The sequence below is a fragment of the Cherax quadricarinatus genome, chromosome 22 (assembly GCF_038502225.1).
Source record: "Cherax quadricarinatus isolate ZL_2023a chromosome 22, ASM3850222v1, whole genome shotgun sequence".
NCBI classification, from domain to species: domain Eukaryota; kingdom Metazoa; phylum Arthropoda; class Malacostraca; order Decapoda; family Parastacidae; genus Cherax; species Cherax quadricarinatus.
This window is the reverse complement of record NC_091313.1, coordinates 4,759,375-4,775,276: the sequence shown is the minus strand read 5'-3', so window position 1 is coordinate 4,775,276 and position 15,902 is coordinate 4,759,375. Positions and strand designations below refer to the sequence as shown.

General features: G+C 39.0%; 1 protein-coding gene across 2 annotated transcripts in view; it reads left to right on the top strand.

Moving 5' to 3' along the window:
* Nucleotides 1-15,902, top strand: part of LOC128689602 (angiomotin-like) — a 161,133-nt gene that overhangs the window by 94,714 nt on the left and 50,517 nt on the right. For both annotated transcript variants that reach the window (XM_070087466.1, XM_070087465.1), the window contains one exon: nt 7,751-8,067. In XM_070087466.1, the coding sequence (XP_069943567.1) occupies nt 7,751-8,067 (317 nt within the window). The remainder of the gene's footprint in view (nt 1-7,750; nt 8,068-15,902) is intronic.

The window sequence follows — 15,902 nt, the reverse complement described above, 5'->3', positions numbered from 1 at the left end:
CTATAAAATAGCACCTGAATTATTTTAACAAATGTAAAAATTTGAGCTAAGGTAGTTCTTTAAAGCTAAAATAAAGGAGACAATATAAAAGGGACTAAAAAAATTTGTGGTGAATAAATAAAGTGGTAATCAGTTAAATGAGCTAGGGAATATAATGGCAAAATAGTGAACTTATTACACTTTAGCACCTTGATTATTTTAACAATTGTGAATATATGAACTAAGGTTGTTATTTAAAGCTAAAATAAAGGAGAAAATATATAAGGGACTAAATTAAATAATGGTAAACAAAGTTAAAATGGCAGATAGTCACTATGATATGATATTGATTTGAGAGTAAGATCTGATTTGTTATATACAATAAGTTGAGCAAATTATTGTACTATAAAAAGTAAAAAATATAAGGTAGTTGGTAGTAGCTAGCAAAAGATAGTTTTGGGCCTTGAACAATAATGTAATTGAAAATACACTGATTGCACACACAATATAATCACTAAGATATGAAAATAATCTGAGAGTAGGATTTGCCTTATAGTTTGAGCAATTAATATCACTATAGGAAGATTATTTGAGGTAGTTGAAACTAGCTAGTGAGGGATGGTTCAAGGTATTGCACAGTAGTGTGGTAGGAACATACACTAGTTTGTTATTTGTAGTTTGGGAGAAAAGGGAACATTAGGTATGATTATAAGAGATTAACAGTGCTTAAGTAGGAAAGAAAAAGGTAATACAGATACTATTAAAGAGTAAGTATCCTATTAACAAATAATAAATTGTGAATTGGGAATCTGGGAAGTTAACACAAATTGGGTCACACAAAGAACTGTGTGGGACTCGTGGGATAATGAGGTAGTAAATACTATCTAAGAGGTGATAGTACAGGGATTTGTTCAGTAATGACATAATAACATTCACTAACACAGTAAGGATTTAGTCATTAATATCAGTCAGACTCTGTAATGTTTGCATCATGAAGGAAGTTTGCTAGTTCATTTTCATTTGTAATGTAGTACACACAGCCTACATTTGTTTTTCTTACTAGAATTTGTCCATCCCGTACAAAGCACTGGTGAATTTTATCATTATTCTCACGTTTTAGCTTTCTCACTCTGTACAGGAGGTTCTGTCCTGTCGTTTTCTTGTGAGACACTCATTTATGTGTATATCTTTTTTTGCTTTAATAGATGAAATTATTAGATCTTTTTTCCTGTCTTGTGTGTGAAATCTGAGCATAACACTTTTTCTACTTTGGTTCCCTAGTAACCGCGATTCTTTTATTTCCGACACTGGTACATTAACATGTAGGTGGTCACGTATGATTTGGAGAGTTGTTATTTTTTTATTATCACACTGGCCGATTCCCACCAAGGCAGGGTGGCCCGAAAAAGAAAAACTTTCACCATCATTCACTCCATCACTGTCTTGCCAGAAGGGTGCTTTACACTACAGTTTTTAAACTGCAACATTAACACCCCTCCTTCAGAGTGCAGGCACTGTACTTCCCATCTCCAGGACTCAAGTCCGGCCTGCCGGTTTCCCTGAACCCCTTCATAAATGTTACTTTGCTCACACTCCAACAGCACGTCAAGTATTAAAAACCATTTGTCTCCATTCACTCCTATCAAACACGCTCACGCATGCCTGCTGGAAGTCCAAGCCCCTCGCACACAAAACCTCCTTTACCCCCTCTCTCCAACCTTTCCTAGGCCGACCCCTAACCCGCCTTCCTTCCACTACAGACTGATACACTCTTGAAGTCACTCTGTTTCGCTCCATTCTCTCTACATGTCCGAACCACCTCAACAACCCTTCCTCAGCCCTCTGGACGACAGTTTTGGTAATCCCGCACCTCCTCCTAACTTCCAAACTACGAATTCTCTGCATTATATTCACACCACACATTGCCCTCAGACATGACATCTCCACTGCCTCCAGCCTTCTCCTCGCTGCAACATTCATCACCCATGCTTCACACCCATATAAGAGCGTTGGTAAAACTATGCTCTCATACATTCCCCTCTTTGCCTCCAAGGACAAAGTTCTTTGTCTCCACAGACTCCTAAGTGCACCACTCACTCTTTTCCCCTCATCAATTCTATGATTCACCTCATCTTTCATAGACCCATCCGCTGACACGTCCACTCCCAAATATCTGAATACATTCACCTCCTCCATACTCTCTCCATCCAATCTGATATTCAATCTTTCATCACCTAATCTTTTTGTTATCCTCATAACCTTACTCTTTCCTGTATTCACCTTTAATTTTCTTCTTTTGCACACCCTACCAAATTCATCCACCAATCTCTGCAACTTCTCTTCAGAATCTCCCAAGAGCACAGTGTTATCAGCAAAGAGCAGCTGTGACAACTCCCACTTTGTGTGTGATTCTTTATCTTTTAACTCCACGCCTCTTGCCAAGACCCTCGCATTTACTTCTCTTACAACCCCATCTATAAATATATTAAACAACCATGGTGACATCACACATCCTTGTCTAAGGCCTGCTTTTACTGGGAAAAAATTTCCCTCTTTCCTACATACTCTAACTTGAGCCTCACTATCCTCGTAAAAACTCTTCACTGCTTTCAGTAACCTACCTCCTACACCATACACTTGCAACATCTGCCACATTGCCCCCCTATCCACCCTGTCATACGCCTTTTCCAAATCCATAAATGCCACAAAGACCTCTTTAGCCTTATCTAAATACTGTTCACTTATATGTTTCACTGTAAACACCTGGTCCACACACCCTCTACCTTTCCTAAAGCCTCCTTGTTCATCTGCTATCCTATTCTCCGTCTTACTCTTAATTCTTTCAATAATAACTCTACCATACACTTTACCAGGTATACTCAGCAGACTTATCCCCCTATAATTTTTGCACTCTCTTTTATCCCCTTTGCCTTTATACAAAGGAACTATGCATGCTCTCTGCCAATCCCTAGGTACCTTACCCTCTTCCATACATTTATTAAATAATTGCACCAACCACTCCAAAACTATATCCCCACCTGCTTTTAACATTTCTATCTTTATCCCATCAATCCCGGCTGCCTTACCCCCTTTCATTTTACCTACTGCCTCACGAACTTCCCCCACACTCACAACTGGCTCTCCCTCACTCCTACAAGATGTTATTCCTCCTTGTCCTATACACGAAATCACAGCTTCCCTATCTTCATCAACATTTAACAATTCCTCAAAATATTCCCTCCATCTTCCCAATACCTCTAACTCTCCATTTAATAACTCTCCTCTCCTATTTTTAACTGACAAATCCATTTGTTCTCTAGGCTTTCTTAACTTGTTAATCTCACTCCAAAACTTTTTCTTATTTTCAACAAAATTTGTTGATAACATCTCACCCACTCTCTCATTTGCTCTCTTTTTACATTGCTTCACCACTCTCTTAACCTCTCTCTTTTTCTCCATATACTCTTCCCTCCTTGCATCACTTCTACTTTGTAAAAACTTCTCATATGCTAACTTTTTCTCCCTTACTACTCTCTTTACATCATCATTCCACCAATCGCTCCTCTTCCCTCCCACACCCACTTTCCTGTAACCACAAACTTCTGCTGAACACTCTAACACTACATTTTTAAACCTACCCCATACCTCTTCGACCCCATTGCCTATGCTCTCATTAGCCCATCTATCCTCCAATAGCTGTTTATATCTTACCCTAACTGCCTCCTCTTTTAGTTTATAAACCTTCACCTCTCTCTTCCCTGATACTTCTATTCTCCTTGTATCCCATCTACCTTTTACTCTCAGTGTAGCTACAACTAGAAAGTGATCTGATATATCTGTGGCCCCTCTATAAACATGTACATCCTGAAGTCTACTCAACAGTCTTTTATCTACCAATACATAATCCAACAAACTACTGTCATTTCGCCCTACATCATATCTTGTATACTTATTTATCCTCTTTTTCTTAAAATATGTATTACCTATAACTAAACCCCTTTCTATACAAAGTTCAATCAAAGGGCTCCCATTATCATTTACACCTGGCACCCCAAACTTACCTACCACACCCTCTCTAAAAGTTTCTCCTACTTTAGCATTCAGGTCCCCTGCCACAATTACTCTCTCACTTGGTTCAAAGGCTCCTATACATTCACTTAACATCCCCCAAAATCTCTCTCTCTCCTCTGCATTCCTCTCTTCTCCAGGTGCATACACGCTTATTATGACCCACTTCTCGCATCCAACCTTTACTTTAATCCACATAATTCTTGAATTTACACATTCATATTCTCTTTTCTCCTTCCATAACTGATCATTCAACATTACTGCTACCCCTTCCTTTGCTCTAACTCTCTCAGATACTCCAGATTTAATCCCATTTATTTCCCCCCACTGAAACTCCCCTACCCCCTTCAACTTTGTTTTGCTTAGGGCCAGGACATCCAACTTCTTTTCATTCATAACATCAGCAATCATCTGTTTTTTGTCATCCGCACTACATCCACGCACATTTAAGCATCCCAGTTTTATAAAGTTTTTCTTCTTCTCTTTTTTAGTAAATGTCTACAGGAGAAGGGGATACTAGCCCATTGCTCCCGGCATTTTAGTCGCCTCATACGACATGCACGGCCTACGGAGGAAAGATTCTTTTCCACTTCCCCATGGACAATAGAAGAAATAAAGAAGAACAAGAGCTATTTAGAAAAAGGAGAAAAACCTAGATGTATGTATATATATATGCATGTGCGTGTCTGTGAAGTGTGACCAAAGTGTAAGTAGGAGTAGCAAGATATCCCTGTTATCTAGCGTGTTTATGAGACAGAAAAAGAAAACAGCAATCCTACCATCATGCAAAACAGTTACAGGTTTCTGTTTCACAGTCATCTGGCAGGACGGTAGTACTTCCCTGGGTGGTTGCTGTCTACCAACCTACTACCTTGTATCTTTGCAGTTGGAATGGTTTAATTTGCTAGGAAAGAGTGGAGTGTTAATTACTACTGCATCAGATAACTTGTCTTGCTCTGTCTTATCATCTTGGTTAGCAAAATAATTGTTCAATTGGGTATCCATGTTTATTTTCCAGTCCTTGACAGCATTATCAATCTTCATGTTTAGGGAAGTTATTTGATCTGTGTGGCTGGCTATGACTGATTGGAGGGTCTTGCCAAAATCAGTCATGCCAGTTGATGTTAGTTGTTGTTCAAGGTTGTTGATCTTATTCTCAAGGTGAAGTAACTTAGATTCATGGTTTGTTATTGTTGCATAGAGAGACGTATTTTCAGCACGAAGATTCAAGTTATCCGCCGTTAGAGTGGTGATGTAGTGCTTTAGAGTGTCAGGATCATATCAGCTGGGTTAAATCCTATGAAGGTAGTAGAGGTAGAGAGGGAGTCAGTCACAGTTGGTGGTGTAGCGTTGCCTTGGTTGGTGGGTGAGGGTGAGTTGGCCATGTTTGTTGTTGGTGATGCGTCGCTCTGGGTTGTAAAGGGGGTGGATGATGCACCGGCGTCCTGCTGGGTCGTCTTATGGAATAGTCGATTTCTAGGTGCTGCCTTGCTGTTCTTAGTGCTGTTTCTTCTATTAGTTGGTCTCATAGTAGTACAGGAGTTGCTGTGGTAAGATGAAGAAACTAAGATAATTAGGAGCTTGGAGTAGGTAGTCGTCTGGCAGCGGAGTTGTGCTTGGAGTTTGTGGGGCAGTCTTCGCTTCACTCGGTAATTTTTCGGTTTGTAGGTATCACTGTTGATTATCTTGGGTCATGCTGGGTTCTACGTACGTTAGTGCAGTTATGATTACAATTAGGCCATCATTGAAGCGTTGGTGGGCTCTGCAGGTGAGAAAAATGACAGAGCTTGCTGCCGGTTTCTTAGTCTGCAAAGGAGATTTTCTCTTATTTTTGTCAGGCACTCGTTGACATGAACACTTGTTTTCATATTAATAGATGTTCTTAACAGTTCACTTCATTGTGAGCTATAGATCAATAGATGTGATAATGACGTACGAAATATCATGGTAATGGACTAGGTAGACAAAGATAGACACAAGAGGACACAGGATTGGGAAGAATAGTAAAAATATAGAACAGTCAAATGAACTATAGGAATGTTAGGAACCATTCTTATAGCATATGAGTAGTAAAATGGAAAGAATCTGAGAGTAATATATTAGATGTAATCCAACATGCATTCATAAGTAAATATAGTTGAGGTATGCTATGGTAAGAAATGAAAAGTGAAAAAAAAAAAATGTGGGCTCTGGCATCAAAGCTCAACCCTTATAAAGTGAGCTAGGTTTGTAACAGTTTGAGCTCATCTTCCACAAACTCACATAGAAAATTGCAGTTTTAAGTTGTAGCAAGAGCAGGTAACAATTGCCGATATTAAAGCTGAGATGCCCCTCCAAACTGCAGTATCCTCACCCCTCCTTCAGGGTGCAGGCACTGTACTTCCCACCTCCAGTACTGAAGTCTGGCTAACCAGTTTCCCTGAATTCCTTCATAAATGTTACCTTGCTCACACTCCAATAGCTTTTCAATTCATGAAACCACCTACCTCCACACACTCATGTCTAACATGCTCACATACCCCCTCCCTCCAACTTTTCCTTGAATGACTCTTTACCGCTCCTCTCCACTACAAATTTATACACCCTCCAAATCATCCTGTTTTGCTCCATCCTCTCTAAATGTCCAAACCACCTCAGTGGCCCCACCTCAGGCCAGTGGATAACACTTTCTGTAATCCCACACCTCCTGATCTCCAAACTTTGAATTCTCTGCATAATATTCACTCCATGCATGGCCCTCAGATAAGACATCTCCACTGTTTCCAGCCTCCTACTTGCTGCAAAGTTTAAAGCCCAGGAGAGAGAGGTACATGATAATATATACCTGGAAGGTACTCGAGGTCTTGGTCCCAAATCTGCACACTGCCATAACATACTGGAGTGAGAGATATGGGAGGAAGTGTAAAATAAACCCAGTGAGGAGCAGGGGTGCTTTGGGGACAATAAGGGAACACTGTACCAACATTCGTGGCCCCAGATTATTCAACATTTTACCAGAAGATATCAGAAACACTGCTGGAACAAGTGTAGAAGCCTTCAAGAGGAAACTGGACAAGTATCTTCACCAGGTGCCAGATCAACCAGGCTGTGATGGATATGTGGGGCAGTGGGCCTCCAGCAGCAACAGCCTGGTTGACCAGGCAAGCACCAGATGAGCCTGGCCCATGGCCAGGCTCAGAGAGTGGATAAACTCTCGAAACTCTTCAAAGGTATATCTTCAAAGGTATATCCATGCTTACCATCAATTTAAAAGTGTTAGTACCACTATACTCTTTCATAGACCTGTCCACTGACAAGGTCTTAACAAATTCAGTTCCTGTGTACTTACTCCATTTAGTCTGAAGGAGGAACATAAGTGTGAAAAATATTCACAAGTTTGACAAAAAAAAAGAACAGTGTGGATCATGCAACAAACTGGAGATCAGGAATAAACTAAAAGTAAATACTGAAAACAAATTCAGTAGAATGATGTAAATAAAAAATTGGTTAAGATCTCTGTAAATGTGGTGAGGGGACAGTTGAGTGGAGGAAGTGTCCCTGTATCTGTTGCCTGCTTTTCTTATTTGTGCCTGTATATTTATGTTATATATTCATTATTAAGTAAATCTTGAAGTACAAGAAGTAATTTTTCTGGCTATTATCTAAGACACTGCATTATTAACATGTATCAAATCTAAGCTAACTGAAGCTCACCTTCCCACAGGATGTGCCCCACCTATTCCTCCATTTCCTTCAATGAGCCACACATCCATGGGTGCTTCCACCACAAGGCCTAATGCTGCCAATCCTTACCTGGACCTTGCATCAACATCTTTAGCATCGGCATTGTCCACCTTGCCAGTTTCTACTGGGCAAGAAAGTCAGGCCAGTGGTCGCTTGAGCAGTTCTCGTGATCAGACTGATGAGCAGAAAAGATTGGACAGCTGTGCTGGTGCAAGATATTCACCAGGAAGAGTCCCTGACTTGGATTCTTTGAGTTCAGATGACCTGCTTGTTGATGATGATGGAATGCATGGAAAGGTGGGTAAAATTGTTACATTTTATTTTAAATATTTTATGAAAACTAAACAAATAATTTTCTCCCTCATATCTTCAGTTTTTTATTATAGGACTTGTTTCCTTCTCTTTGTTTGGTTTTCCTTTTTAAAATTATTTCCTTTAAACCCTTTGTCATTTTTATCCTAAGCAGGTTGGTATTCATCTGTTATTCAGAAGTTTGTTACCAGCCATCTTCAGTGTATAACAACAATGATCATTAATGTTTAAAAATTTTATTGAAAAAGTATCAAAGTGATATCATGAGCTTAAAAACTGATACCTAAGTACAGTACCTAAGTAGAGTGTAAAAAATGCTGGTAGAAAATAATAAAGCAGTGAATTGAAAAATAAGAGAGTTGAGGATTGTAGAAAGAGACTAATACAAATAAGGACAATAATGAGAGGAATGCAGAGGAGAGAGAGAGATTTTGGGAGATGTTAAGTGAATGTATAGGAGCTTTTGAACCAAGTGAGAGAGTAATTGTGGTAGGGGACCTGAATGCTAAAGTAGGAGAAACTTTTAGAGAGGGTGTGGTAGGTAAGTTTGGGGTGCCAGGTGTAAATGATAATGGGAGCCCTTTGATTGAACTTTGTATAGAAAGGGGTTTAGTTATAGGTAATACATATTTTAAGAAAAAGAGGATAAATAAGTATACAAGATATGATGTAGGGCGAAATGACAGTAGTTTGTTGGATTATGTATTGGTAGATAAAAGACTGTTGAGTAGACTTCAGGATGTACATGTTTATAGAGGGGCCACAGATATATCAGATCACTTTCTAGTTGTAGCTACACTGAGAGTAAAAGGTAGATGGGATACAAGGAGAATAGAAGCATCAGGGAAGAGAGAGGTGAAGGTTTATAAACTAAAAGAGGAGGCAGTTAGGGTAAGATGTAAACAGCTATTGGAGGATAGATGGGCTAATGAGAGCATAGGCAATGGGGTCGAGGAGGTATGGGGTAGGTTTAAAAATGTAGTGTTAGAGTGTTCAGCAGAAGTTTGTGGTTACAGGAAAGTGGGTGCGGGAGGGAAGAGGAGCGATTGGTGGAATGATGATGTGAAGAGAGTAGTAAGGGAGAAAAAGTTAGCTTATGAGAAGTTTTTACAAAGTAGAAGTGATGCAAGGAGGGAAGAGTATATGGAGAAAAAGAGAGAGGTTAAGAGAGTGGTGAAGCAGTGTAAAAAGAGAGCAAATGAGAGAGTGGGTGAGATGTTATCAACAAATTTTGTTGAAAATAAGAAAAAGTTTTGGAGTGAGATTAACAAGTTAAGAAAGCCTAGAGAACAAATGGATTTGTCAGTTAAAAATAGGAGAGGAGAGTTATTAAATGGAGAGTTAGAGGTATTGGGAAGATGGAGGGAATATTTTGAGGAATTGTTAAATGTTGATGAAGATAGGGAAGCTGTGATTTCGTGTATAAGGCAAGGAGGAACAACATCTTGTAGGAGTGAGGAAGAGCCAGTTGTGAGTGTGGGGGAAGTTCATGAGGCAGTAGGTAAAATGAAAGGGGGTAAGGCAGCCGGGATTGATGGGATAAAGATAGAAATGTTAAAAGCAGGTGGGGATGTAGTTTTGGAGTGGTTGGTGCAATTATTTAATAAATGTATGGAAGAGGGTAAGGTACCTAGGGATTGGCAGAGAGCATGCATAGTTCCTTTGTATAAAGGCAAAGGGGATAAAAGAGAGTGCAAAAATTATAGGGGGATAAGTCTGTTGAGTATACCTGGCAAAGTGTATGGTAGAGTTATTATTGAAAGAATTAAGAGTAAGACGGAGAATAGGATAGCAGATGAACAAGGAGGCTTTAGGAAAGGTAGGGGGTGTGTGGACCAGGTGTTTACAGTGAAACATATAAGTGAACAGTATTTAGATAAGGCTAAAGAGGTCTTTGTGGCATTTATGGATTTGGAAAAGGCGTATGACAGGGTGGATAGGGGGGCAATGTGGCAGATGTTGCAGGTGTATGGTGTAGGAGGTAGGTTACTGAAAGCAGTGAAGAGTTTTTACGAGGATAGTGAGGCTCAAGTTAGAGTATGTAGGAAAGAGGGAAATTATTTCCCAGTAAAAGTAGGCCTTAGACAAGGATGTGTGATGTCACCGTGGTTGTTTAATATATTTATAGATGGGGTTGTAAGAGAAGTAAATGCGAGGGTCTTGGCAAGAGGCGTGGAGTTAAAAGATAAAGAATCACACATAAAGTGGGAGTTGTCACAGTTGCTCTTTGCTGATGACACTGTGCTCTTGGGAGATTCTGAAGAGAAGTTGCAGAGATTGGTGGATGAATTTGGTAGGGTGTGCAAAAGAAGAAAATTGAAAGTGAATACAGGAAAGAGTAAGGTTATGAGGATAACAAAAAGATTAGGTGATGAAAGATTGGATATCAGATTGGAGGGAGAGAGTATGGAGGAGGTGAATGTATTCAGATATTTGGGAGTGGACGTGTCAGCGGATGGGTCTATGAAAGATGAGGTGAATCATAGAATTGATGAGGGGAAAAGGGTGAGTGGTGCACTTAGGAGTCTGTGGAGACAAAGAACTTTGTCCTTGGAGGCAAAGAGAGGAATGTATGAGAGTATAGTTTTACCAACGCTCTTATATGGGTGTGAAGCATGGGTGATGAATGTTGCAGCGAGGAGAAGGCTGGAGGCAGTGGAGATGTCATGTCTGAGAGCAATGTGTGGTGTGAATATTATGCAGATAATTCGTAGTTTGGAAATTAGGAGGAGGTGCTTGATTACCAAAACTGTTGTCCAGAGGGCTGAGGAAGGGTTGTTGAGGTGGTTCGGACATGTGGAGAGAATGATGCGAAACAGAATAACTTCGAGAGTGTATCAGTCTGTAGTGGAAGGAAGGCGGGGTAGGGGTCGGCCTAGGAAAGGTTGGAGGGAGGGGGCAAAGGAGGTTTTGTGTGCGAGGGGCTTGGACTTCCAGCAGGCATGCGTGAGCGTGTTTGATAGGAGTGAATGGAGACAAATGGTTTTTAATACTTGACGTGCTGTTGGAGTGTGAGCAAAGTAACATTTATGAAGGGGTTCAGGGAAACCAGCAGGCCGGACTTGAGCCCTGGAGATGGGAAGTACAGTGCCTGCACTCTGAAGGAGGGGTGTTAATGTTGCAGTTTAAAAACTGAAGTGTAAAGCACCCTTCTGGCAAGACAGTGATGGAGTGAATGATGGTGAAAGTTTTTCTTTTTCGGGCCACCCTGCCTTGGTGGGAATCGGCCAGTGTGATAAAAAAAAAAAAAAAAATTCCTACAGGAATGCAAGGGAGTATACAACAATGGTTCGCATTAAAATTTGTAAAATGTTAAAGGTAGAATATTCATGAAAGGATTTGGTAAGAGGTAGCAGTAGTACAGAACAAGTGTGAGGAAGACATCTAGTTGCTGTATATAGACAATGTTTTGTTGACTTGCTCGGAAGGAAAACTGGAGAGACTGATAAGAACACTGGTATATATAGTGAAGCTTGAGAAGTGTTAAAAGAAATTGTGTTCATTCATAGTTCAGACTTGTATGTAAATCATCATATGTGAATGGATAACTTTGTACTTGATTCATCTGATTTATATTGGTAGAAGGGGCACATGTATTGACTAATGATAGCCGATTGCTATCTTTAAAGTAGGGTGCAGTGTAAAGTCTATTTATTTGGAGACAGCAATGAGTGTTAGCTCAGCCAGGTTGTGAGTGCTACTTAGGCTGTCAGGAAAGTGGCCCAAGGCTGGGCTGTGAAAATAGATGAACCCTCAAAACCTGTCACAGGTATGTCATTACTACAAATGATGTTTAAACCACATAAAGGAAATGACTATATCAAAGAATTTGGAGGGCATTTAGAGAATTTGCTATTAATTACAGTTTATATTTTTATGGGTATAAACAGTACTCTTTAATTGTTAGACATTAATATGGATTTTTGGAATTTGACAGATAACTCCAGGTCCTGACAAGCTCAGTAAAATGATAAATTAATGTATCATCTAGATAGAATTAATGCTTTGGTAGCCCTTCCTATATGTTCCAATGTGCCAGACCAGGAGTTCTGTGCTAGAAAAAGTTTGTTAATATACCAGAAGTGCTTTACTAATTTTTATTTTACAATACTCTAATTTAAATTTAGGCGAGTGTGGCCTCGAACTTCAGTAATAATATGAACATCTAAGTGTTTGTGTATTTGGTCAGTGTGGTTCATTATTCATGGGGAAGCACTAAAACCATAATTGTTATACAGAACCTGGGAATGGGAGGTAATCAGGTTTGATCAGAGGAAGGGGAAGGTAGCTCCAATTCCTTGGATCACAAACCCTTCACCAGCATCAAGGGTCAGTATGGTACAGTATTACACAATTGATATTGCATTTTAACACGTAAAACTTTTAGCTTAATGCTAATCATGATTTGTATCAGACAGGCATGACTTAGGTTGCATGTCAACCCACTTGTTGTTATAGTACTGTTGATAGTTCACGTACATTTGATTTTAAGTTGTGTAATATTTTGTCATGTTTATCTGTTAAAGTTTAAACTGTGAATGTGACAAGTTTTTTTTAGCTTTAGCTTCATATTATATATAAAAAACTGCAGTAATTAATATTATGTATAGATTTGTTGATGTTATTACTAATTGTCATCTTTTTTTTTCATTTATGCTTACTATTTTTCAATTGCTTAATGATTTGTTCTCTAAATTATCTTCTGTTTCTTTCTTAATTTTCTGGCCATGAAACAAGTCAGCTTACTATTGATGTCCAAGATAAAATTAGCAGGAGGGAACAAACTTCAGTTACTAAGTGGTACAGAGAAGCTAGTTACTTATGGCCAAGATCTCAAAACTAACTTTAATTTGTTGACTGGCATAGATGTATGGATGGGAATGCAGTAGATATGAGCATCATTTCAAATGTGATGTCTTTTCACTTCTGGAAAGACAACTAGAGAGTGCATTATAGTGAATGTGTTTCTTTCTTTGGGTTACCCTACCTAGTTGTGAAATGGCCAGTGTGTTAAAAATACCTGTGAGTGATTTAAAAAAAAAAAGTTGTTCATTATGCATTCTATAATGATTACTGAAATGTTGTTTATTATGTGATCTGTAATTGAAAATACAAGGTTTGATGTTAACTTTATAATTTACAATGATGAAAAAACTTTTTTTATTTGGCCCTTCAGTGGAGGCACCATGATACTGATGAAATGCTCTTACATCAAACCTGATTAACTAGCATTCTCTAGGTGCTGCTTGATCCATATTCAGTTTAGTAAATCCTATTAACCCTTTCAGTGGCTGTCACGTAGATTGATGTTATTGATGCCAGGGTCCCTCATATAGATCTGCTTTTTGAGCACAGCTATCCCAAATGAGCTGTGAACAGTAAATTTTGGCCTAAATGTGAGAGAATGATCAGTGCACTGACCTTGTACAGTAGACCCCCGGTTTTTGTAATTAATCCGTTCCAGAAGGTTGGCCCAAATCCGAAGTAACATTTCCCATAAGAAATAATGTAAATCCAGTTAATCCGTTTCAGACACCCAAAAATATTAACAAACAATACATTTTATAGAGAATAACTATAGTTTTACGTACCTTTATTGAAGACTCTTTTTGGTGAGTAGTATTTATTTGTAGTCCCAGAGGGACTACATCCAAGGCGCATAGCTACATACACTACGGCCTGCAGCTATGTTATTACCATCGACATACCATGATCACTGAGTTTAATCATTTCTAACAACTACCTTTAGATGCTATCATAAACAAAGGGAGAAGTAATGAATAATTCATGCCGAGAATTGTAAACAAAAGCCTTATGTTCGGTTAAGGGTGTTTACTGGGCCAATGCAGATTCATACATGTTTTCTCTGAACCTGGACCAGAGAAAATGTAATATTTACCCTCCACCCAACCCCTCAATAGCATATAAACATCGCATGTTTATATGCTCTGTAACGTGTTTCTTATAGTATAATTTTGAAGAAATTATCATAGATGGATTAATGAAAATGTCTATATTAACCTAAAAAAGACATTTAACCCTTAAACTGTCCAAATGTAGATCTACGTTCACTTGCGTGGCACTCTGAATATTTTGAAAAATATGAAATGAAGAGCACATTTTTCTACATATTATAGAATTAAAAAAAAAATTTAGGGTCAGTACTTACTGAGATATAAGTCCGTGAAGTTGGCACTGGATGCTCACCTGTCAGCAACATCGACTCCTGCTGCTTGCAGAAGTGTTGCCGATATACCTTTTTTTCCTCGTTTTTATTTTAATTTTTAATGTTCTGATAATTACAATTTATAATAGTTCTTGTAATTTCATAGCCAGTCTTTGTCCTGACACTAATATTAGGTACTGAAATAGTGCTCAAATAATCACAATCACATTGACAGGTGAACATTTACACCTGCCTGGGTTATTTACTATTATCTAGAAATATATACAAAGTATTTATAGGTCCCAACAATGTTTTAGATACCCTGGCATATACCTTGAAGCATGTTATGAAAGGCATCCTTATACTGTTGACAGCCTAGTGACATCTGATAAATGCCTACTGCTCCAGCTAACCCTTACTGTATTTGTTATCACTGTCTCTCTATCTGTCTATCTGTCTCTGCTTATCTGTCTGTGCTTATCTGTCTGTCTGCCTGGAGTATAGGATATCAAACTCCTTGAAGAATTGTGTTATGACATCTGTTATCAGCTCGGTGACATTTGATAAATGGGTGCTCAGGGGAAACCCTGGCTTTATTTGTTTTCACTGATACACACAAACATGTTACTGCCTGTCTGTCTGCCTATCTATATTTATCTATCTATATGTCTATCTTTGCCTGGAATTTTTGGATTATCCTAGGTAATTTACACTATGTATAATAACTGTACTTATGTGTACATGTAAGACAGAGATATAGATAGACAGAGATATAGAGAGACAGCCAAAGCAAGCCAGCTGGCCAGCCTGTCGAATACATAAGAACATAAGAAAGAAGGAACACTGCAGCAGGCCTACTGGCCCATGCAAGGCAGGTACATGTTACACTCCCCCCTGGCGTAGACAAATGACCCACCTAGTCAGGTCACATCCATTGAAGGAAGGAGCATGACATCAGACCTAGTAGCACAAGCTAGTCAGGTCCAACTCACACCCACCCACACTCACTCATGTATTTATCTAACCTATTTTTACTTTCCTCTTAAAATGGGAGTGTTAATTCGACATGGCATCAGTGAATCCCTGGTGTTTGCCACACTATTTGATCTAGCTGGCAGTCAATTGAACTGGTGCTCCCAGAATTTTTTAATAGTGCACAGACCCATTCTTTCATGTCTAGGCGACTCAAGCCTATTGTGCCAAATTTGAAGGAATGAAAAAACGTTGATCTACGTATGGAGCATTATGCATGCAAACGTAGATCTACATTTGGACAGTTTAACCCTTTGACTGTTTCGGTCATACAGTGGACCCCCGAGTTTCGTGATTAATCCGTTCCAGAGAGCCTGCCAAAAGTCGAAATTCATGAAACTTGAAACCATTTTCCCCATAAGAAATAATGGAAATAAAATTAATCCATTCCAGACACTCAAAAATATTAAAATAAAATATTTTTTTTCAAATTAAAGATTTACATACTGAAAACAATCAGAAATCAAGTACATGCATATAAGAAATAATAGTAACATTACTCTTACCTTTACTGAAGACTTGTGGGTGGATGGAAGATGGGAGGAGGGGATAGGAGGAAGGTATACACTATGGTTTGGAAGGAGAATCTCCTTCCATTAGGACTTCAGGTAGCAAGTCCTTT